The sequence below is a fragment of the Phaethon aethereus genome (assembly GCF_964289735.1).
Source record: "Phaethon aethereus genome assembly, chromosome: 3".
Classification (NCBI taxonomy): domain Eukaryota; kingdom Metazoa; phylum Chordata; class Aves; order Phaethontiformes; family Phaethontidae; genus Phaethon; species Phaethon aethereus.
The window spans coordinates 93,000,587-93,025,842 of record NC_138576.1 but is presented as its reverse complement, the minus strand read 5'-3'; the positions used below and the strand labels follow the sequence as shown (position 1 = coordinate 93,025,842).

At 36.7% G+C, this 25,256-nt stretch overlaps 1 protein-coding gene across 1 annotated transcript in view; it reads left to right on the top strand.

Moving 5' to 3' along the window:
* The window catches only part of STRN (striatin), a gene marked incomplete at both ends in the record, with an annotated part of 63,719 nt that extends 39,118 nt beyond the window's left edge, over positions 1–24,601 (top strand). Inside the window, 13 exons of the mRNA XM_081998120.1 lie at positions 1,768–1,903; positions 5,719–5,829; positions 8,172–8,258; positions 8,817–8,960; positions 11,636–11,772; positions 16,340–16,515; positions 17,508–17,555; positions 18,215–18,336; positions 19,181–19,348; positions 21,545–21,685; positions 22,832–22,939; positions 24,259–24,345; positions 24,432–24,601. Of these exons, the coding sequence (XP_081854246.1) occupies positions 1,768–1,903; positions 5,719–5,829; positions 8,172–8,258; positions 8,817–8,960; positions 11,636–11,772; positions 16,340–16,515; positions 17,508–17,555; positions 18,215–18,336; positions 19,181–19,348; positions 21,545–21,685; positions 22,832–22,939; positions 24,259–24,345; positions 24,432–24,601 (1,635 nt within the window). The remainder of the gene's footprint in view (positions 1–1,767; positions 1,904–5,718; positions 5,830–8,171; positions 8,259–8,816; positions 8,961–11,635; positions 11,773–16,339; positions 16,516–17,507; positions 17,556–18,214; positions 18,337–19,180; positions 19,349–21,544; positions 21,686–22,831; positions 22,940–24,258; positions 24,346–24,431) is intronic.
* Between the last annotated feature and the right edge of the window lie 655 nt (positions 24,602–25,256).

Here is a 25,256-nt window from a genome sequence, read left to right as displayed (position 1 = left end):
GAATTATATATGCATTTCTGAGTTTGTGCATACAAGTTAATCTTTGCCATCTTTATTTCTTTAAGTTTGCAGTGACAGATTAAATTTTTTTTAAAATTGTCTTTCTACTATTCCATACTCCCTACTATTTTTCATATATATTGGATACAATTTTTAAGGTAGCAGCTGTCCTTTTTTACAATTTTCAGCTTATTTTGAAGGTATTGTTTGTAATGTTGCGTGTCGAAAATGTGTTGTTTCTTGAATATTTATATAAATGTATTGATGTTTAAAATGACTTGTAGAGATTTATCCTTGTAGGGTACAGAACTGAAATACCACATTTCTCTTTAAATAGCTTGTGCAAGGAAGAAGTAGTATAACTGGAAAAACTCTAATGTTGTTAATAAACTTTTTTGTTTGTTTATTCAGTCACATGCCTGAAACTCCCACATGATCCATACTTTGCCATATGATTTGGTCATATGATCACATAAAATTGATACATACAATCAGTACTCCATTTTATCCTATTCTTTTCAAAAGTAATATTTGTTCAATGAATTATGTTTCTTAGCAATTGAAGCAGATATGAGTTTTGATGGATGTGATTGTTTCTGCAATCAGTTTTAAGAAAAAGCACTTAAAAACCCATCAGTTTTAAAGGGTTTTTAAAGAGGATCTTTGTAAACTTGTTCCTGTCATCCATGGGCTGTGAACTAATGTCAGAGACTCCTCTGTAAAATCATCTGTAATGCAGTGTGTTCAGTAAGCCTGCCGAAGGAATGAAGATTGAAGTTTAGGTTCAGATTTTGAAATTAGTTCATTGTATTTAGAGGAAACTTATTCATCCTCATGAACTATGGGATGTTGGCTTGTGTACTGAAGTCTTTTCAGACTGACCCTTAGCAAGGTTCCAAGTCAAAATATTGTGATGAATGTAACTTTTCTTCTGCTGTAGAAGTAAAACATGCTACAGATTTCATGTATCGTGGCATCAGCTCACCTACTAGTCAAATAACTGTAAAGCATCTAGTCCATTTTGATAATTGATGGAAAAGCAAATTTATTGCAGAAAGCATACAATGAGGTCCTTCATTAAAATGTGTTTTTTTTCTTTTACCAAAATTCATTAAAACTTGTTTTTTACCAAATTTGCTTTTGAATCTGAAAGGGAAATGCAATTTAAACATGGAAGTACTGTGTTTAAATAACAGAAGTACTCAGGATGGATGGACTGATTTTTGCCAAGTCTAAGCAAATTAGCTCTTGTCAGTTGTGGGTTTATTGTTTTTTTTTCCCATAGACTTGTCTTTTGGTCCACGTGTAGAGTGATTTCAGAGGTGAGGGTTAAAAAGGCTACTTTCAGAGAAGCAGAGTGAGTTTGGTTTTGCTGAAGTCCTTTCTACAGCATTCGTGGTTTTTTGTTTGTGGGTTTTGTGTGTTTTTTTTAAATCTGTATTAAGAGAAAGTTTGTACTTTTCTGGTATTAAAAAAATTAGTAGTGATCTAGGTCAGTGTAGATTTGTTAACAAGTGATTGACTATTGGTGGTCACAGGAAGAAAGATGTACAGACAAATTTCATTTAGACTTAAAAATTTGAATAAAGTCTGTATGCTTATTCCAGGTTTGGTTATTAAGGTATACTTTTCTGCTTCTTCAAATTCCTGTTAGGATTTTGCATAGAAGACAAGACAAGATGTGCATGTAACTAAGACAGTACTGCTTGATATAAAGATGTGTGTGTAACTTAATTCAGCTTTTTTCTCTCCTTCCTGACCTTTCAGATTGTACGGAAAAGAGTGCTATCTGACAGCAGTGAAGACAGAGATACAGAAGAAGCTTTGAAGGAGTTTGACTTTTTGGTTACCTCAGATGAAGGTGATGGGGAATCACGAAGTTCAGGAGATGGAACAGACTGGGGTAAGGAAATGTAATAGATTGTACCAGGAGAAAAAAATTGTGCTAAGAATATATTGTGATTGATTGATTTAGATCTCTGTCATGATCACAGCACCTTTTGAGTCTTCTTACAGTAAATAATTGTCAGACTTGAGGTCCTCTTGAAATGATATTCTCATTTTTCTATATGCTCATTTAATGTAAGGATTCTTCAAGGTTTATGTTTCTGGTCATTGTCTTTTTCCTTTTCTTTAATAATAAGGCAGATAGAATTTGAATTTTATGAGTGGAATTTTGATGTGTTTTTTCAGCGACCCATGCTAATGAAGGGCTCTGATAAAGCTGTATTTTACAGTTACAAACATGAAAGTTGTATCATCATCTTTGTTTTCTCCCACTTTGATACAGAGAGTAATGTGAGTCATGAAGACTGGATTACTTGTACTTTTATTGTGTGTTAGCAATTTGGGCAATATGAACTATTCAGTTGCTCAAATTTTATTTTATAACTTATTAGAAGAATATATCTTTAAGCCTCTAGTCATAGAGTGACATTTCACAAACTGTACCCTGTCCTTTGAGGTTCACATCCTGGAACCCAGAATGCCAGCATCCACTTCACCTTGACATAATTATCCCACATAAACCCACTGCATGGGGAAGGGAAGAAGGAAAAGAACTGGTTAAATATCTTGATGGGGAGTTGTTTCCTCCTTATGCTGCTCTGGAAAGTCTTCAGCGTAAGTGGAAACAGAGGGAGATATGGAAGATGAATGGGAAATAATTGAGCCTTATAATGGAACTGAAACCTTGACAGACAAATATGCCATGGTAGCTGTGGCTCCCATGTGAGCTAACAGCTCCGAGATGCTGTATTTGCTGAAGCCATGTCCAACTCATGGCTGGACTCCATTATGTAGCCCCTCTGCTTAAGAGGGTGGGTCTCAATACCGTTAGATATAGCAGTCAGTATTCTGTTCACCAAACAAATTTAGGAATGTTACTCTTTTTTACAAAAAATATTTTTATTAGGTTGTTCTGATACTTCTCTTTAAAGTTTTATCCGTTGATGATTGATAAGTGTAGCTATGGCTTGTGTCACTGAAAAGTTAGTATGCCAACAAGAGATTTTTTGTTCTCATATTCACACTTCTGGTTTATTTTTACGTTCATTGATGACAGCTGGGTACAAATGAGTAAAAGTCTAACATGGAAAAGAAATTGTCATGAAAAGTAGTAGTTTCATTTCTAGAAATTGTAAGGGGTGTTTTGAGTTATAGATGCTTATGGTTTTCAATGACTTGTTTCACAACCTGTGTCTTCTAGGGTAACTAACTGTATATAAGAATAAGCTTCTTCAAGGAACTGCCATTATGAATCACTTACGTTAATTTGATGTAAGTGAAACTGTTAAATGTAGCGTAGAAGAGTAATGTTGTGTAGCAAGGGTAGAAACAAACAGAGGAAGACCTTGCTGCATTTTGTATCGCAAGCATTACTGATCTGTTACAATAAACTGTTGCACCGATTTGGCTTGAAAGGTCCTCAGAAGTGTTCAGGTAATTTTTAAACTATAAAGGGCTTGCTCAGTAGTAGTTCATAATATACTTGTGAAGTTGAACAGAACCTGTGGGACATGCAGGAAGCATCCTGGAAGAGTCTGTATAAAATTTGTATATTAAATATTTTCCTGGCAACAATATAATCTAATATAAATCCATTTAAACTTTTTGTTGGAGAAGAGCAAAGAATCTTGTCCAGCCAGGGAGGAAATGCACGATTAAAACTTACAACCTGGTCCCAGAAAGAATACATACTTGTTTCTCTCAAGCATGATTTTCTCAGACCTTTTTTGGGTTCTTCACACAATTTTTAATCATTAGTGGTACTTAATTGGCATGTGTATTAAGAGGACATGACTTAGCCCACAGACCATCTTTTCTAGAGTCTCTCTTCAGCTTATTAATACCTATTCATTTTCCTAGCTGCTGCAAAAAGACTAATGCCTCAAGACTTTGGGTCTTGAATTAACATGTGACTCATGAGTATAGGATCATGAGTGGAACGTTCAAAGGAGTGAGAAATCATTTAGTCCCACCTCCTGCTCAGATCCATTTGCAGCAGGTTACTCTGGCCTTCTTCCTTTCAAGTTTTAAACATCTTCCAGGAAAGGAATTCCCATAAATACTCCAGGGCAGTATTCTGGTATTTGACTATCCTCATGGTAGAAAGTATTTTACCCTTCTGTGGTGCGTGTCTGAGCAGAGTCTGCCTCTGTCTTCTCTACAGCCGCACATGAGGTAGTTATAGGCAGCACTAAGTTGCATCTTTTGCCATTGCTGAACACTCACAGTACCTTCAGCCCCTCCTTGTAGTTCATCTACTCCAGCTGCCTTGACCATCTCAGTGGCTCCCCTGGACTTGCTGTGCTACATCAATACTAGGCACTTCGCATTATACTTACAAGGTTTCCCAGTGTAAGAAATATTATACTGGATGCAGTACTCAAGGTGTGGTCTCAGAAGTGCCAAACGGGGGAATAATCACTTCCCTCACCCTACTGGATACCTTCTTGTTAATACCACCTAGGATATAGTTGATCGCACTTGCTAGAAGAGTATGCAGCTGACTCCTGTTCAATTTGATGTTGATGGAGGATTCCTAGGTCTTTTTGAGCGTAGTTCATTTCTAACAAGTCAGTCCCCATAATAACCCATGTCTGGGTTTGTATCTTCTGTCCATAGTGACTCCTTCAGATTGTGATTGATAGTGTTGTGCTTCCTTTACAGACATTTAATACCCTTTCTGCATATTAGTCTGAGGATAAGTTCATTATTGTTTGTATTTTAAAAGGTCTAGAATAGTTTGTTGATGTACAAAGCAAACTTGGTCTGAAAGGAATTAATTTTTAAATAATAAGGTTGAGATTTTAATGAGGAAAACAAAGTAAAAAGATAATGCATTTCAAAAAATTTTATAGCTGTAATGATCATGACAATAAAGATGTACGAGGAAAAGCTGTATTACCTCATCCTCTCGCAAATTATTTTTCTAAGCTGCCTCAGTACAGTCTTTACCCATATGGAAAAAATGACTTGACGATTTGAACTCACGTAACATGTTTTGTTAAAAATATCCAGATACAATACTATTGGAAGAATACTTCTCTGTATCATGTCACAGGGGAAGCAATGAGAGAGATTTTTTTTTTTAAAAAAAAAAAAAGGAAAAAAGGTGGGGTTTTTTTTCATTAGGCGTGTTGAAATGTTTTGTGTATTTTTTCAAAGACTAATAACTCTGGTCTTCCCCTTTTTCTGAAATTGCAGGGGTTTAGTGCTTTAAGATTTTATTCAAACCTTGACATGTATACTATGTTCCAAAATGATTTAAATGTGCTGCTGCTTTGTGTAAATGACAACATAGCACAAAGACAATGAAATGAGAATTTGAAATGTAGTGATGCAACAGCCGAGTTATGAAGTTACATTGACCAGTAACATAGCTGCTGCTTCTAGACACAATAATTCTTTCCCTGGAGGAAAGAAAAAGCTGAAAAATACGTCCTGATTTATTATAAAGTAAATTTTGCTTACATTTATGAACAGCTGTGTGCTTGGTTATAGAAATTAGGCATGTGCAATTTCATGTCAATTTTTTGTTAAGAAAATTTTGAGCAAATAGGAGTGGAACGTGAGCAGCTTTCACAAGCTTGGTGCTATTTCTGTCTGTTTAAAATAAAAGACAAATGCCACTGACAGCAGCTGTTACCTCCTTCAGTGGAGATCACTTGGTGACATTATTGAAAAAGGATGTTTCATTTGTTTCACTTTGTTTAGAAAAGGAAGACCAGTGTCTCATGCCTGAAGCTTGGAATGTCGACCAGGGAGTAATAACCAAACTCAAGGAACAATACAAAAAGGAGCGCAAGGGGAAAAAGGGGGTGAAGAGTAAGTGGAAAACATTGCACCTTAAAATCATAAATCCCACATCTTTCACACCCTTAATTCTATCTCTCTTTCAATGTTTTCCTAAAATTACTTACTCTTTTACTTTGCTGCTCCTGACTGCTTTCCTGTTCACCAGTTCTCAGGGGTTGAAATTAATGACAGTCAATCAAGTTACCTGCTAAATAGTTGGATTAGATACAACTTCTTCCAACCAGGTGTTGGATTAATTTAAAAGTCTTGCTTTGAACATGGATTATACTTCTCTTATTCAGAAACTTAAATTGTAAAAAGGCATTGGTTTAATAGTTCACACTTTAATATAGAAGACTTCAGAACCCTTTCTTAGCTGGAAACATGCCAGTTTCACAGGAAGCGTTAATGTCTGGTATGTAAATTATAAAAACAAAACAAACTGTCTTGAGTATTCTATTAGATGACAGAGGGTGAAAACAGGTTAATTTCTACCCCTGTTTATACTTAACATTCACAACATGAAAGTCATGCTGTCGTCATAATTTGTTATGCAGGGCTCGAAATAGGAAGCAACTCTGGCCATCAGTTTATTTGTAAATCACAGGATTTATTTACCGACTTTCATACCTGTGGGACTAGCCTTTAAAAATGTTGGGTATTTTTATCCAAACAAAAAACTGTGATCAGTATCCGAAATACAGTTTCTAGCCCTGTATTATAGTTTTTGTTACATTTCTTGAAATACAAATCTGTTTTGTAGAAATCAATGTTTTTTGATAAGTAAGCCTTAAAACTTTTTGGACTCAGATGAAGTGTTTAAAATGAAACACTGTGTTCACAACTATATTTCAAACATCTAGCCATATTGAGAATTCATGTGTGAATGATGTAAATTAATCCTATTGCATGTAGCTCAGTCAGAAATTTGAGGGATGTTGCTCCCTTTGTGGGAAGATGCTTATGAATACCAAGGAAATTCTCACTTCCAAAGAGACATAATAATGCAAAAGGTGTCAGATCCTCACATCATTGAGGCTGACTTGTTACTTGTTACTTTTTGTGTTGCTACTAAATGTGATAAGCTGCTGCTCAGCAGTTGGGTATGTTGCTGAAATTACGCTATCAAATACACAAACTAAACCTCCTTTTTCTTCTTTTTTATTAAAAAAAGTAAATTACTACCATACTTTAAATTTCTCAAGTGACATTTTTGTCATCTTTGGAATCATTTAAGTTACTGGAAATTAATTGCAAGTCTGACAATAAGCGGAACTTGCCAACTAAAGTGTTCATGTTTCACAAAATTAATTCTAAATTTCTTTATAGTTAAGGTAGAGAACGGGCATACCAATATACGACTTCAGTGAAATTGATTTTTGTAACTTGTCTGTTATTTTAAAAATACACAGACATGCTATGTAGTTTAGGCTAAGTAGTTGTAGGGTTAACTTAGAAATTTAATCAAACTGTTGAACTTGCATTCCTGAAATAGCTGTTGAGTGCTTTTTATTTTTGATAATAAAACCTAATATTTAATCGTTAATATTGACATAGATATTATTGGAACATGCTTTATATCTTTTATGAGAAAAATCCCTGATGGGGATTTGACTTGGACATTCAGCACTTGGACATTCAGTGCTCCTTCATGAAGATCACTACTGCTCAGTACATTTACAGTGCATTTTGGATTGATTTGATTGGTTTGATCTTGGGAGACCAAATGGTTTACTGCAGTAAAGAAATTAAGCATCTTTCCATGGACAAACCATCGTTGAAAGGGCATCAGTGCAAAAAAAAAAAAAGTAGGAAGAATCACAGCCTGTTTTCAGCTATTCATAATATTGCACATAGTGAAGAAAAATGTGAGGAAGGAAGTCCAGGGAAAAAGAAGAGACTAAATATCTTGACATTAAATTGTACAAAGTTTGTTTCTATGACTTTAATCTTATCATAAATGGTGTTTAGACACTGAACTGCTACTAAGTAAAATACTGGTTTTATAAATCAGATATTATAGTAAAACAATCTTGCAAAATCCTACTTACTGTTTTCCTGAATCAAATAATATTTTTGTGACAGACAAATTAAATACAGTTTAGTTTATTATCTGTCATTATGGTTAGGGTGGACAAAGTAGAGTTTGCAACCGCATTAGTAAACTTGTGATTTTGCAAGGCTGTAGTAAACACTCCTGTGAAGTAGTAGGATAATAGAATCATAGAATGGTTTTATGAGAGAATACATATATTAGAGTACCCTTCTGTGTTAAAGCTGCTTAAAAATAGCTGTATTATTTACTGGTCTAGGAAGAAACATAATGGACTATGGGTAAGACATTTTCCCATTCTTAATTAAACTTACAACAGGAAAAACTACCGAAGATATGTATCAGCCTCAATCCTATATAAAACAGTCAAAACAGGGATGTGGGAAAATGATGGAGCAAAGCACAGGTAAGTGTCAAGAAGGGCATGGGTCTTCACCATATGTAGCTTCAGGAAGTAGGCCAGTGAATCCAGTTGCATTTATATTTTAATATAAGTTTAATTTTTTTGATCATATAATTCACGATACTACACTACTGCACAAATAAGTTTTAAAATAATCATGCTGTCATAAGCATATGCTGCACAAAGTACCTGATGCACAAATTTTAAAATTTTCACAAATGTTAGCTATTGTTTTGGAAAAGTAAATACTCTAATATAATCAGTGTGACTCGGAGGCATTCTTCAGCATCCCATGCAAGTAGCAATATGAGCTTATAAATGTGGGGAAGAATGTGCGTTCACAATTCTCAGTTGCTTCTATCACTTTCTTTTCAAGAAATTCATTTCATGCTGGATGATTAGTTACTGCTGAAAATAGGTGCTCATTAGTTTTTCTGTGGTAACTTTATAATGCAAGGTAGGATCCATTGTTGCATGTGCTGCTGTAGCGTATCTGATATAATCGGTGCCATCATGAACTATGCATAAACCATTTAAAATTTTTTTTTTTTTTCTGGCTAGGGCCCAACAGGTCCAAGCTGCAAGATATGCTTGCAAACTTGAGAGATGTTGATGATCTCCCTTCGTTACAGCCATCTGTTGCACCTTCTTCTAGGCCCAGTAGCTCAAGGCTCATTGAACACGAGATAAACAGGACAGATGAAGGCAAGTATTAAAAACGTGCATACACTTTTGTAAAGGGCAAATGTTTATCGTTACTTCTGCTTAAAGATTATCCTCTAAGACTTTCCAAGCACTTTACAAAAACTGATTTAGCATTACATGTTCTGTCTAAGTACAATAAGTGGCATTTCCATTCCTCCCCTCTGGTCACTATTAGTAAGGTCAAGACACCTACTGAGGTAAAGTCTTGGCTGAATACCTTTGAACATGGTGGGAAAAACTCATTTGGCACTTGGTGGCTTTGTAATATGAGGATCTGAAGTCACTTGCTTTTGTTTTGCTCAGGCCCTGGCAGTCAAGTGTGGAACACGAACTCTCAGGACATGAGGGCATCAGTTGTTCTCCCCATGAACATAATTTTAAATGCATGTGTATATATACATACATACACACACACATAGGTATGTGTTCTTTTTTAAGTGCAAAGATGGAGGCTCTGCAGGCAAATGCAAGTGGCTAGGTATAGCTTTTAAATGCATGTGGTGATTGTGTAGTGAAGCATACAGAACAACTTACAGCTTGCCAGTGTATTAATTTGCATAATGTGGTCCAAAAATTAAGAAAAATTCTCATAGCTGTTAGTCCAAGTATGCAATGAGGCATGTGGTTACCTTCATTGATATTATCTCTGAAAGTTGCTAAATCACGTATTTGATTCATCACTTGAATTGCTGTAATAAGCAGCACGATAAATATATGAAGCTATATAATTTGGAAGAGATCATATCATATGTTCTTTACTGAAATGGTAAATATGTCTTTGGAAAAATGAGCAAAACATGGGTTTCACTTAACAGTTTTTCAGTGAGTGTGAAAAAGTAGGTCGGCCAAGTTATAATTAAGATGCATAAAAAGCCCTGGTGTGTGGCATAGTTACCAGAGATCTCAGTAGTTCTATTTCCTACATGCGCGGGGATTTTCTTTATGAAAGAAGGGGGTAACTTAGCAACGCTTTGAGAAGTGGAGGAATTTTTTGTTAAATGTCTCCTTTCCAACTTTTCTATATGTACTGAGAGCCGTATTAGCAGAGCTCAATTTTCATGTCCTTTCAAGAATGTGTTTTTTAATTTGGAGACTCGGATGGACTCTCACAAAAACAAAAGACGACAGCTGATTATTATCAGTCTGAGTTCAATATTACAAACTATTTAGCTGTGTATTCATTCCTTTATAAATCTGACAGACTGATGGTTTTGGCATACAATTTTTTTATTCTAGTAACTTTTCAAATTTGATGTTCTGTATGTATTGGGTGTTGAGTGGAATCATAAGTTCAAGAGAGAAAAAGAGAACGGTAGTGCAGACTTCAGGATTAAGAAGAAGGTAAGAGATGTTTGTGATTAAAAGGTAATAACTAAGAGACATAATCAAACAGCAGAGCTTGAAGGGCTTTTATTTGATTGTAAGAAGTAATAGAAAGCAAACAGGACACTCAGCAGAGGTGTGAATGTGGAATGGAAAGACCATGGAAAGATTAGCTTACTTTATGCTGGGTGGACTGGAGGGGAATTGAATAGCATCTGAACCTGATGCCTTTGGACAAGGGGGAAGCAACCTGAACAGATCAGGCTATTCATTATAGACCATAGTTTGCTTGATTTTTAACTTAGTGTTGGTGCTGTTAAACTAAATAAGACACTGAGAATGAGATGGTGTTTCCTTTTCTCTCTCCCTGGTAGCAACAGTATTTGCCAAGGCTTGTATTTACAGTGGAGCTAAAAGGGGAAAAAAATGTAATTTACTGAAAAAAAACCCTTGTCATTTGAGGCAAAAGGTGTATAAAATTGAGTGAAGTCTCTTGTAGCCAGAAGAGAACACATTTTTATCTGTTTAGTTCCCCTTTTGTTATGTGTAGACTTGGAGAGCTGTTGTACAGGGAAGTTGGTAAAGGCACAGCTTCTTTCCCATCGTACCACTCGATGCAGAGCCTTATATGATACATGTGTGTGAACTGTACTCATCTTAGCCTTTGATCCTCCCATTTCTAGTGAATCTGCCTATGGATGTGTTTGTTACAGTGACTGGAGCTCCTGTGGGCATGCTATAGCAGCGGTAAACTAGTAAGTTTGGATACTGCTAGTAAAAACCTGGAATTCAGTGCTGACTAACCTGTTTGGTAGTTAAACTGATTTTTACAAGTAGTGATGAATTCTCAGCTTCCAGTCGTATTGCTAGATTGGAGTGCATGTAAAGAGATTCATTGTAGACATGCTTTTGGATGCGTGTGGATAAAATGTTAGGAAGGAAGAGTCCAGCTGCTCTCACCAGCCATTCTTGTCTACATTTTTGCTACTTCTCCAGAGCCTATTTGGATATTTTATAGCAGAGCTGGGGAAGGGCCTGAGCTTTTCTGTGTTACTTTTGCATTATATATGGACGAATGGTAGTGTACTCTTCCCTCCAGTGGCTAATTACACTTACTGTCTTGAGTCATGCACACCTCAAGCATTTAAGTATTATGTTCAGAGGATACTGTTTATTGGTAAGTACAGTGATTACCTTCAGAATGGCTATTTTTTATGCAACCTTTTACATCTTTTTATCCTCAGCTACTTGAGAGATGTGTAGTATTTTGAAAGTGGAAAATATGCTTTTATCAATCAACCTTGTATAAACCCATGTTTCAGGATTTTTTGTTTTGTTTTGTTTTCTTGCAGTGGAAGCTTTAACATTTCCTCCTTCTTCAGGGAAATCTTTCATTATGGGAACAGATGAAGCCCTGGAAAATGAGCTGGGTCTTGGAGAACTGGCAGGCCTTACGGTAGCCAATGAGGCAGATTCACTGACTTATGATGTAAGTGGTTATTAATGATAACTCAAGGTCCCACTGTCTACTTGCTGAAGGCAGATGCAAGTTATGTGTGTGTCGACTCAGCAGAAAACGTATTCCTGTTAAAATTATGCTGCCAGAGGTTGTCACAGATCTGTTCTTCCCGCAGCCTTCAAGCTCTCTGCAAGCCCATCTCCTCTCATTTGCCTGCCATGTCATTCAAATAGTTGAAAGTTGAAAGTAAATGTAATTAGTGATAGTGATACAGCTGGATACTTGTAATCCCGTGATGCTGAGCAAAATTAGGACTAGTATGTCCCGCAGATTGAGGGAAGTTAGTGTTTCCTCTACATGTGGCTGGTGAGCCCATGCCTGTGTGCAGTTTTGGGCCCCTCCACTTCAAGAGGGTTGTGGAGAAACTGGAGAGAGTCCAGTAGCGTGTGACTGATGAGGAAATGCTGAGGGAACTAGTTTTGTTCAGTTGTTAGGAGGCTAAGGGGTACTTGAATAGCAGCCTGCAGGTATTGGAAGGATGCTTACAAGGATGACAGAGCCAAGCTTCTCCATAGTGCCAGATGTTAAAACAAGAGGAAGCATTAGCAAATTATGGCTTGTGAGGTCCAGGTTGGACATTAGGGGAAAAAGCATTATGTAGGAGGTTGTACTGAAGCAAGTTACCCAGAGAAGCTGTGGAATTCCTTTCCTGGGAGATGTTCAAGGCTTGGCTGGGGAGAGAGCTGTGGCTTACTTTACCTGTTGTGGGCAGTAGTCTCATTTCATATGGGAAGCTGGACCAGAGACTTTTTAGGAGGCTTTTGCGGCCAGCACTTCTGTGGCTATGTGTGTAGTCTCTGGCTTCTTTTTCTTTCAGTTTTTATGAAAAATCTTTCTTAGAATTGCTTCTTTGCACTCGTACACAATTTTTGTCTGTATTTCTGATTTCTTGGAAAAAGATACTTCAGGTATTACTTTAATCATCTGCTCCTTTGTGATCTGCCAAGTTCAGATTAATCTTGCTGTTGTGTTGTCCAGCTTTGTCAAGGTTTCAGAGGGATTTCAGAGATAATTTTTTTTTTTTTTTTTTTAAGTATTGCACATTGGGGAGCAATCATATCCTTCAGTAAATCTGACTCTTAAATAATTACCATCTGGGATTTTACTATCGCAAATCAAACTTGAGACTTCAGAAATAACCTGCAGGTCCTTACTTTGAAGTTCTACCCTTCTATGTGCTTGTAAAGCAATAAACTACATAGTTAATAAAAGCTTACACACATTTTGAGAGTGACACTGCAGAGATGTGCTCTACTACTATAGCAGACTTCTGAGCATGTGATGTCTGGTCAGTCATCAGGATTGCAATGATAGAGAACACCTCTGCTAAAATTCAGTATTTTAGCATTGTCTCCTAATTTGGGTTCAGCTCTTAATTTTTTTGCTAATCTTCCCTAACTTTGCCTCCAAAAAGCGGTAAGATGGTATACAAATTTAATTTCTTTTACAGTTACATCTAAAACTTTGATGCTGAATTTTTAAATTCAAAAGATATGACAAACCTAAACCATCTGTACAAGAGCTTAATGCTTTCACTACTTGACTGGATTGTTCAAGTGTCCATATAAACTATAGTGTTTGTCCATGTGTCCATATCTTGAACTAACAGCTTTCATTTATGGAATCTAGCATTGCTTTATCCACCCCTATCCTTTTCTGCATGGTTGAGATTATTAACTTCTGTTTATTCACTTGTTGAATGCTTTTATGAAGTCCTGTGAGCAGGAATTCATAGTCATGTTTACCTCACCTCTTATTGTTTCTAGTGCTGACAATTTAAAAAAGAAATCGTTTACAAAGCTCCTTGGTCTTGTCACTGTGCTCCTTATTGAAGCAAAATGAAGGGCTAATTTTTCCATTTCAAATTTCACTGGATGTTTAGCTTACAAATAATATAATCTCTTTTTATTTTATTTACTTCATGTCTTCTTCCAGCTGCAAAACGTCAATCAAGTAGGATTAATGGAAACTTAGGATTTTTTTTTACGTGTCAATTTTGAATCATATGGAGAATCAACTTGAAAGATTTCATGTGAATCAGTCTTTGAATGTATTTTCTCTCAAGAGTTGCAGATGCTTTCCTATTTTCAGTCTCTTTCTTCCCACTGACACTTTTACTGGATTCTTTTTTTTTCTAAAACATGGCAGCATTAGCTTACCTCATTTCATGGTTTAAATTTTTTACATGTTGCCTTGGGTGTCTATAAATTAAAGAATGGTTTTCACTTGGTAATGGAGATTATGAATCTACTACTGAAAAAATAAAATTTTCTTTTTGTGGGTAAGTTTTTAGGATATCTAACAAGATGACATTTCCCAGATTGCTAGCCAATAATCTCTTAAGTTTATATTTTCTTTTTGCTTCCTTTACACATTGTTGTCTTAAAAAATGTTCACTTTGGTTGGTTCTGGTTTTTACCCTAGTCTTCTGGGCAGATTAAGAAGCTTCATAAAATTATAATAGACTGAGTACTGCACATAAGAGTATCTGAACTACAAAATCATTACATTAAATATTGGGTACAGACTTGGAGATTTTGGACTTTGCAGACTCAATCAAGTCTTGCTTGATTTCCTGCAGCTTTGAACAAGAGAAGTGTCCATAATCCTACTTGCATATCGTTGCTGTTTCTGGAGTTTTCAAGTTCTCTGTATAGACAGAGATACTACTATTACTGGCAAATCCAGATCAGGTGCCAATTTTGGCATTGAACATCCTTCCCAGCCCCAGCTGCTTTTTGACTCTCAGATTACCTCAGTGTTGTATTTTAGTGGGGAGAGAGAAAAGGAGGCTGGCTGCCACGTTAGTAACTCAGCCTCTCTTGGCTTGTGAGAGACTGCTGGGTGAAGAGGGCTGATGGTGGCCCAGCCAGGCAGGCTGTGTGTCAGGGCTAGGATCTATTTCCACCTCTGCTGCTGGTCTGCTGGCTGGGACTGCCTGCTACTTCCCAATTTATAAGCTAATCCTCTTGGACTCCTTTGGAAGAACATCTCTGAGTTAATGAGAAGCAGATGGAGAATATCATCCTACCAGAAGTGGCGTGCACTCTTAGGCCATCTGAGATGTCTGTGTGGCTTTCGCAGAGGTGACACAGGGCGGTGTTGCTGGTATGGCAGCTGGAGGGCAGGTGGGGTACCCTCCGTCACCTAATCGGCATTAGATGCCTTTGTTGAGGCAACCAAATTCCTCTCCAGATATCTGTGAATACTTTTTATGCCTGTACCCTTTTTACTGAGACTTTCTTGGCCAATCTCCAGAAAATCTGCCAGCGTGGCTTACTTTGCAGTCCGTCCTCGTCCTTGCACCAGCTCCAGCATTTGTTCCCTTGTTGAGCCAGCTCAGCTTGGTAAACTGGCAAAGAAACTGAGCTGTCTTCCTGGGCAGACAGTGCATAATTACTAAGAAATACGATGAGACTAAACCTGCTGTTTGTTGCGACTCCTTGCTCATTGTTTAAAAATCTATAGAACCTCTTGATTGAAGCACAGTATTTTATTATTAAATCTAGAAGTAACAGAACTTAAGAAAGAGCACTTTCTTCATACCCCTGCCATTCCAGAATAAAATGCAGATTCTTGAAGTGGCTCGAAACAGTTGTCTCTTCTTTGCAGTTAATGCGACTAAATATTTGGTATTATCTGTAGCTTTCAACTGAATGAAATCATCAATATTTGAGTTAAAATTGTTTGTTTTCCTGGTTTTCCATAACCACCATCAGCAGTGGTTACACAAAGGTAAATTTAACTATGGCAGTGTTGACTGACAGAGTTGTAAAAATCCGTTCACCATTTTACGTTAACATTTGTTCAGGGGAGCAATGTTGAAGTAACTTTTTTTTGAAGGGCTTTCTTTTTGGATCTGCTAAAAATGCATTTATTGCCAAATATTTGTGTCCATATATACAATAGCTTATTGCTTGCCAGTTATGTTCTCAGTCCTTTTGCCTTTTTTTAGTGCCTTTTTGCCAAGTTCCTTTTTGCCCTTTTTTTTTTTTCTTGGCAAGCTTTACTTACAGAACTTTTGTTGTCTGAGGTGAGTAAGTTAGATTGTGTTCCTTTTTGTTGCTAGACATTTCTCTCTGACTGTTAGAGCTTTACTTCAGAAATGCTGTATCAGTGGTACTTTGGATATTCAGGGGGCACAACTTGGTTGAATCGGGCTCAGTGTTAATGAATGAGCCAGTAGGTACAGATCAACTTTCAAATACTGAGTTCCCAGCAGTATCAGTCAGAAAGGTACTTCTCATTTTTTAAATTGTCTAACTTAAGAGACATGTGGAGTATTTCAGATTTGCACAGAATGTGTTACTGTGAACACTACATTACTTACTGCCTTTGTGGACTACATCTACTTTTGTACTTGTTTTGAATTGTCTGATCAGTGTTAAATGGACTGTTGCTTAATAGCAGGTGGTTATGAAAAGTGGGTGAGGTAATTTGATACCTTCTGAAAATGCCAAACTAAATTTCTGATTTCTTCCTTTCCTTGTGCCTTCTAGATTAATTACAAGTTTGGCAATTTTTTTTTTTTTATTAGATAGCAAACAATAAGGATGCATTGAGAAAGACTTGGAACCCCAAATTCACATTAAGAAGTCACTTTGATGGAATAAGAGGTCTCGCTTTTCATCCGGTTGAACCAGTCTTAATAACAGCTTCAGAGGACCATACATTAAAAATGTGGAATTTACAAAAAACAGCCCCAGCAAAAAAGTAAGATTATATTTTGCTTTGTTTAAAAAAAAAATCGTTTATGAAGCAAAAAAAACTGTAGATGCCACTTCACTGGATGGCCCCTGCGGTTAATGGAAATTGTTCCTTGAATTTAAGAGTAGAAAAACAAGCTCATAGAGAAGGATGGAGGCTTTTAAAGAGTGCCAGAAGAAATCCATGCATGTTCGTGAATGTGTTTTGTTTGTGGAAATGAAAACCATTCATTTTTTTATATTTTCCTTGTAGATAACATGGCAAATTAATTCACTAGTGAAGATATTTGGATGTGGCCTGTTAGCGTGCTTGCATGTGTATATAAATGTATAAAAATGCATTTCATATACATATATGTGTGTGCAGCTTTAAACTTTGACAGAGATGTTGCTAGGTTCCTTTGTACACTGTCTCTTGTGTGTTGCTGGGGATTTGCAGAAATGAGAGCAAATTCTTAGCGAGGCTAATATAGTAAGGGAGTACATCATACCTTGTAGGAGGGCTGAGCAAAGCATGTGGTCTTCCTGCAGTCTGTAACAAGCACCTGATTGGTAAAGTCCAGAGCAGCAGTTCTTTAAGTGGCTTGTAACTGTGCCATAGAATTGGTATAAACACAAGGTGTCATAAACTGCTTTCTTCTGGTAGGGATTGGGAACGCTTAATGAGATATTTGATGTGATACTGATTGTCCTCCACTCCCTCCCCACCATTGATGTATCTACTGGTTTGATTTGTGCGTGAGAGTTCGTGGACTCTCTACCTTGAAGGTCTTTAAATCAAAACCCCAAACCAAACTAACGAAAAAAAAATACTATCATATTTTGAAAGAATACAAAAAACTACTAGACATATGAAAAATCACGTTGGGAGAGGAAGTCGTGGGACAAACACCTTAGAAGATGTAGCAGTGATTTTTAGAATTTAGCAATTCTGGCACATTTTTGTAAAGCGTTGTTTAAGATCATATACATGTTAATATTTTCTTGTACTTCATTTAGGAGTGCTTCTCTTGATGTAGAGCCAATATATACTTTCAGAGCACATAAGTGAGTATTTCCTGAGAACATTGTCATATTTTGAGAAATACATGATTTTTAAACACACAGAATTTTTTTAAAAAGTATTTCCACCGAGTCAACTAGTAATTTAATGTGATGCTTTTAGTTCCCTTGTTATTTAAAATATCTGCATTTGTTCATCTCCCTTCTGCATAATTATTTATGTCTGGAGCTAGGTACACCACAGTTTAAAAAAAACCTACAAATTATACAGTTCAAATTTGATTAGGTGTTCTGTTCATCATTGCTGCTCTTGCCCTTTTGTCAGATATGTGCATCTGTAGGATGAAGCTGTCTGCAGTGAATTAAAATCTCCTGAATCGATTTCATGAAAGAGCTTTAGATTTTTAAAAAAGAGAAAAGTCTGTTTAAGCAGAATAACAAAGCCTATAGTTTAAAAGTGTGACACTTTTCATATTTCATGTACATAATGATTAAATTGTTCTGACTGTAGTTACATGATCAAATATTGTGCAGGTTTTTTGTGGGAAGTGTTGTAGCATATGATCTGACTATGTAGAATTTTTGTTGCAGTCCATGCAGCAAAGTGAGTTGGGTCTAATGGAAATTTGAAGAGTCAGTTGACATTGTTTTTCACATAATGAAAATGTTAATAGTCAATGTTTCTTTGGGGGGGGTTCTTCCAGTGGACCAGTGCTCTGTGTGGTGATGAGCAGTAACGGTGAGCAGTGTTACAGTGGGGGAACGGATGGCCTCATCCATGGCTGGAATACAACCAATCCGAACATCGACCCTTATGACTCTTACGGTACATTGCTGTCATGCACACCAGTGAAGTGATCATTAATGTTATCTAGCTAAAATAGTATAATTTGTAGCTAATGCTTCTTTGAAAATTTAAAATAGAAAACTGAATGTTGGCTTCAATTACTTTAAGTAATTTTTTGTTTTAATATTCATGCTGGTTGATGAGAAGATAAAATTTGTCATTTTCTTAAAAAAGGCCTTGAACTCATCACAAGTTTAACAAACATCTGGGTTGAAAAAGTACAGTACTAAACCACATACTTGGCAAGTACAGCAAATGTGTATTTTAATGTTCTTTTCTTTGACAAATCTCTGTGCAGTTGAGATAAAAAAAGGTTATATAGTCTGAGACCAAAGCTGTTAATGTCTGCAAACAGCTGAAAAGGACCAGTTTGGTAAGATTTCCCAGATCTGAATGGATGTCAACCTTGTGTCTGTGTTTTGAAACATTTTTCACTTCTCGTAGCTTCAGATGCGTTGACCTCAAAGCTGGCTTTTGGAAAAAAGACTGATGTACTGTTAATGGCTGTTTGAGAGTGAATTTTAAAATCAAAGTGCGTTTTGCCAACTTTGACACTGTACTTCCTGGTGAAACTTTGTTTTGTTCCATTAGCTGTAAACTGGATAACTGAATACCATGTATGCTGATGAAATTCAAGAATCTTCATACAAGAATAAGTGAGACTTCTATATTGATATGACCTGACTGGTCTTGTCTGTTTTGTTGTTGTTTTTTTTAAATGGACTAGCTTGTTAAGGTTTGTCCATAAACACAGACCAAGATACAGCTATTGACTTAAATCAGATTTTGTTTTGAAATGTGGTTTGTTGTATTTTGTTCACAGATCCTTCTGTTCTAAGAGGTGCTTTTGTAGGCCATACAGATGCAGTGTGGGGTCTGGTTTACAGTGGAGCACACCAGCGTTTGCTGTCCTGTTCAGCAGACGGTACTATACGTTTATGGAAAGCTACAGAAATTGCTCCAGCTCTCAATGTATTTAATGATAATCAAGGTACAGAAAAGTGCCCTACCTTAAAAGTTCATGAACATCTCTGTTTTGGCTACTGAGTAGAAATCTTTCTTGTTTGTTTTGTTGTTTTGGATTTTATATCTTTATGAATGTTTTGGCGGGGAGAAAATTTTGGGTCCCTTCTCCTTTGACATGAGCTGAGTAGATACACACAGGGGGACAGTCATGCACACCTAAAAGCCAACTGCTGCAGATGATCTGCTGATGTTACTAGACCCATGGAATAGAATGTATCAGCTCCATAGTTCAGATTCAAATTGAGTTTCCATTAGGCCCTTGCTTTTGGTTTGTCCAGAATCAAAAGCCTTTTCTTCCCCCACACAGAGGTGTGGAGTAGCCAGTGCTTCGGCTCAGGTCAGTGTCGTCGTACTTTCTCAGATTTTGTTCCTCGTGCCTCTAACACAGAGATTCCAGTTGAATTTCTGAGTTTGCACATTGACTAAATAGCAATAACTTAGTCAACCTAAACACTGCTAGTTGAAAAAATTTAGTCCTTTGGATTTAGTTACTGAAATGTCATGCAGAAATCAAAATCCTATAGTTTAGAGCCCAATTGCTTGAAGTTACTGTTTAAGTGCTCTAGAATGAGCCTGTTGACATTGCCAAACTCTCTTACAGTTGGTGGTCCTAAAGCCAGCCCATGAGCTGAGATAGTTCCTTGGCTCTTCAGAACAACTTTGAGGCAAAATAAACTTTGGTGTAATTGAAGAAACTTATCAAATTATGGTGTAAATCTAGTCAGATCTGCTGTTACTTGTTAGTTAAAATAGACTGAGCAAAATAGAAATGTGTCATGTAGTTTAGTTCTTGCAGACTATGTTTCCAAATGTCTGCACAGTCATGTCAAAAACATAACTGGTTTGCTGCCACCTTGCCCACCTGTCTACTTCAAAAACATCCTGGTAGTAGTTTTTGTTTGGGTTTTTATGTTGTTGTTTGTTTTGTTTTATTTTGGGTACTTCATTCCCTTGTCCCCCTTAATTTAATAATTAGTCTCGCCTCACAGAGCTAATCTTTAGGGTTTTTATCTTCCAAACTGGAATGAAATCCAGTTGCGAAATTCAGAGATCCTCCTTTGAAACTGAGTTTTCCCTGTGGCTTATTGAGAACCTTTAACAAACTCTCTACAATATCTAGCAGTCATCGTTTAAGTCCTTTAGATTAACCATTGTAGGGCTAGCAGGGAGCTGCAGATAAGCAGGCACAGCAGTGGTAGAAAAGGTCACTTCAGAAACAATACATGTTTTCTTCTCACACCAATCCCTTTTGACTTTCTTGGAGTATCTGTAGATAAGTACCACCATACCTGAGCAACATTCCTGAGGTGGTGTGTCCAAGAAAGGTGTTTCTCCTATGAATCTTAGGTTTAGAGAGGTGATGATACTCTGCGTTATCTGGATCCATGGACGTTAGGTTGCTTAACATTCAGTCTCTCTGTCTCTTCCTCTTCCTCCTGGCGTCTGTTGCAACCGGTGGTGTTCTTTCACGTAGCAGGTGGTGAACAGGACATTTGAGGAGAAAAATTCTAAGGGAAATTTCCTGTACTCAAGCTCTGCTGATTTGATCTTCTGTCCTGTAGTGTTCAGATAACTATAGTGTAAGGAGATCGCATGTACACCATAATAGGCAGGACAGAAGACACTTTGTAATATGAGTTTATAATGTACTTGTGTAACTTTCCATGCTGACACTGTCAGCATATAAAATTTGCACCTGAAAAGCTTTGGGTTTTTTTTAAACCCTGAATTTGCCCAGGTTAATAATAATGTTAATCATCTGTTGTGTAAATGATTCTACCACTTCAATTTCATGTCTTTTTTTACTTGATATAATGGAGGTTTGGTTGAGAATTGCTTTTGCAGTTAAAGGAAGGAGAAGGGGGCAGGGAGTTCTTACTTGCTTAATTTCAAAGTAGGTTTCTGTCCAGCTGCAGTTCTGGATACAGCATCTGAGTAAAGAATGTTTTTTATATGCATATCAGAAAAATGGGATTAAAATAGTGATCATGCAGGGCAATCTATTTAGATCAGTATAATGTAGATTTTAAAATGTAACATTTCTTTTCCCAATCATGACCCTTTTGCTATTAGTGCTTACTGTTTGGGATTTTGAATGGGGTTTTTTGTTTTCTTTATACCAACTAAATCTTACAAAAATGCTCTCTACATTGTTTTCTAGAAATGGGAATCCCTTCATCAGTAGATCTTGTGAGCAGTGACCCAAGCCTCATGGTAGCATCATTTAACAGTGGACACACTTGCATTTTTAACATGGAGACACGACAACGAATTCTTACCCTGGAGTCCAGTGTAGATACTAGTATGTACTTAAAAAAAAAAAACAACACAACCCCCAAAAAAACATAGAAAAAGTTGCTTGTTTAAGATCTGCTGTTCAGTATAAGCCTCATGCTGGCATTTTAAAACTGTGAGGATAGCTGGCTGTGATGCAGTCTTGTGTGCTTTTAGTACTTTTAGGGGGGCTTATTAATATGGATGTGGGGTTTTTTTCCCTTAATTTACACTTTTGTAGTTTTTAAGTATCCTGTGGATGAAGGACTTGAAGTTTCAGATTTTTATAAAAAGATGTAAATTGAAGTCTTCATCACCTTGGTAGCAAGTGATCCTATAGTAGTATTCTATTTTGCTTATTTCAGTAAGAATTTTGATTATATGATGTGAGTGTTCTTTGGCAGCAGTTTTACTAAATACAGTCAACTCTTACATGAAAGAAGATAACTGTATTTTGGTGTTTTGTGGAGTGGCTATTTGTGTTTTTGTGGTAATCTATGGCTCCTAAGACTACTCTTGCACTAGTCTGTGTATCACAGCAATGCCTAGCTTTCTAGTCAAAAAACTGCTATGCTTGTTTTGTGTGTGTGTGTGTGTTGTATATATGATATTTCGAGATTCTTGAAGGCTAGGAAAACAGATCTCCTATGAATAGTCTAGCATCCTTTTCTTCAAGAATAATTTTAATCTCTATATCAAATAATAGTATAGGTGTGTTTTGCTCTGTGAGGGTGAGGGCACAGGATCCTGTTTCCTTGGAAACATACTGCTTGCAATGTTAATTTTCTTGTACTGACTGTATGTTATGAAGAAAGTTTGGCTTGACCAGAGGAGGAATGTGGAGGTGGGGAAATGCCAAAAAAGTATTTTCACTCAGTTTTTGGGCACATCGGGTAAGAATGTGAAGCCATCTAAAACTGTGTCCCGAAGTTGGACCTTATTTCTTTGCATTTACACTCATACATATTGTTTATGTATGCCTCTGTATATATGTGTAATTTGCAAGGTATTTTAGAGTAAACCACATTACATAAGGTGCTACTTGAGAGTTTCCATTATATAAAGGTACGACTCGTTTTGCAGATGAGATGTATTACACATTTATTTCTTAGTAGCAGTCTTTCAAAGAACTTAGCAATTTACCTGTATTGATATGTGTGGGTTTTTTTCTTAGCAGTCAGTTCCTCCTGTCAGATAAACAGAGTCATCAGCCATCCAACTCTTCCGATTAGTATCACTGCTCATGAAGACAGACACATCAAATTCTACGACAACAATACAGGTATGCATCTTTTCAGCAGGTTATCATCATGGAAGTTGTATGACATAAAACATAAACAGAATTTCATTATGATTAGTGTTATTCACTTAAATGCTGAGGGATATCAAAAATTGGACATCCTCTGAAACAGAAATCTCTCATCACCATAGAGCCCAAAGATTGCCAGCCCAGTTAAAACTTTGTTGGCACAGTGATAAAGAACCTGCATCATTCTCTGTCTGTTCTTTTAAAATTACTTATGTGTGGGGGTTATCAATAGGAAGCTTTTTTTAAAAGGTTCCTGTGCTTATGTTCATGTTTATTCTGTTGTGTTGTCAGTGTTATTTTGATCTGAGCGTAGGAAGCTCTGGCACTCCTTTAGTGCTTCCAAGACCTCTGCCTGATGGCTTGGAGTTGGAAGTTCCCTTGTAGGCATCATTTTCAATTTGATCCACTGTATTTCTCCAAATCTCTGCCTTCTGCAGAAACAGCTGGACAGCTTCTAATACTTTTTCTAATTTGTAGTGAGAGTCACACTGAGATGTGTAATTATAAAACTCTTAGGTTTTAAAGGACTTTTTGATAGGATTGGTAGTATTAATCTGGTATTCTGACTGTGAATCTTGAGAATCTTCAGTTTGTGACTTGTCTGCTTCCAGGTCACACTGTCTTAAAAGTTAAATTGAGATCTTTCGATATTGTTGATTTTAAGTTTGCTACTGCACAGACGTATGTTAAATAAGGAATGGGAGGACCCAGTGGAAGCTGAGGAAAAAGCTGAAAATAGGTGATTTGTTTGATGCTGTAGTTCTGTAATATAGTAGAGGAAACAGTGCTCTTTTTTTTTTCGAATTTTACTATCTTCTGCAACAAAAACCCCCACAGTTGACCTATGATTTCTTATTTTTACTATTAAATCATTACTTTAATTGTAATAAGCTGTAATAGACAATAATTCTTTCTGAGTTGACTAAAATTATCCTGTATGCTTTTGTAGTTTATATTCATTGCTTATTAGTGTACTCATCCCGTCCTCCTTCCCAGTCAAGATCTTACTCCTGAATTCGCTTAACTCACTTAAGGGGCAGATATTTAAAATACACCATGATTGAAGCTTCATGGTGGTTTTGCAAACATAAAACAAAGGTCTAACAAAGTTGGTGATACTGGTAGTGTGGCTCTCCTGAGACTGTAAATGTTAAAATTATGCAAGAAGTCATTCTTTTAATCATGGGACAAGAGCTTGCTTTTATAATATAAGCTGTGTTAGGGTTTAAGCAGTGAATACAGATGCAAAATGAATTGCAGAAAATAACCTAAATAAATCTTTTCTTTCAAAGGAAAACTGATCCACTCCATGGTAGCCCACTTAGATGCAGTTACAAGTTTAGCCGTTGATCCTAACGGCTTGTATTTGATGTCTGGCAGTAAGTATATTCAGATTTCATTTTCTTTTTCTCATAATGGTGGCAGACATGAGAATTATGAAGAAAACTGTTTCCCCTTTCTTTAGGTCATGACTGTTCGATACGTTTGTGGAATCTTGAAAGCAAGACCTGCATCCAAGAATTTACTGCTCATCGCAAAAAATTCGATGAGTCCATTCATGATGTGGCATTCCACCCCTCCAAATGCTATATTGCCAGTGCAGGAGCAGATGCCCTGGCTAAAGTGTTTGTATGACAGAGTGCTTCCCTTTCAACTCTCGCTTTGTATATATTTAACCAGCTGCAGAAAAGAGAAGAGGGGGGCATGAGTTGTCTTATCCTGCCCTAGAATTCAGAGAATGTTTGTAAGTGTTTAGTTTTGCAGGGTGCTGTTTTCTAAATTGACGTTTGTTCTGGTTTCTGTGAGCTCAGCTGGTGCTGAGAGCTTGGAAACTCTCAGTTTCAAATAGTTAAAAAAACAAGAGAGATGCTTTTATTTCAGAGGGTGTGAATTTTCGTCCAGGCAGGCCTTGGGTGAAACTAGGTCTATGTATTCTCTGTTAATAAAATGGAGTACTGGAAAGAAGGGGTCTAATTGCATCAGGGAGTAGGAAAAGAGGGAAACTTTCTAGGATGCTTCTCATTGAGGAATCTTAATGTACTTAAAATTAAATCACTGGGAAAAAGTATCAGTTCACATGCTCATTACTGTGTCCTGTGAGAGGCACTTCGTCATCCCTTTGGTATTAATAAAGTAGATCTTGTTCAGAGAGCAGTAGCAGATAGTTTATCTCAGCCACCTGGCTGCTAGCCTAAGATAAATGCAATTAAAGGAGAGCAAATTACTAACATGAATTAAAATGCAGTAAAGTTTTTGTTACATCTTCTGTGTTATACAGTAAATACTTAGT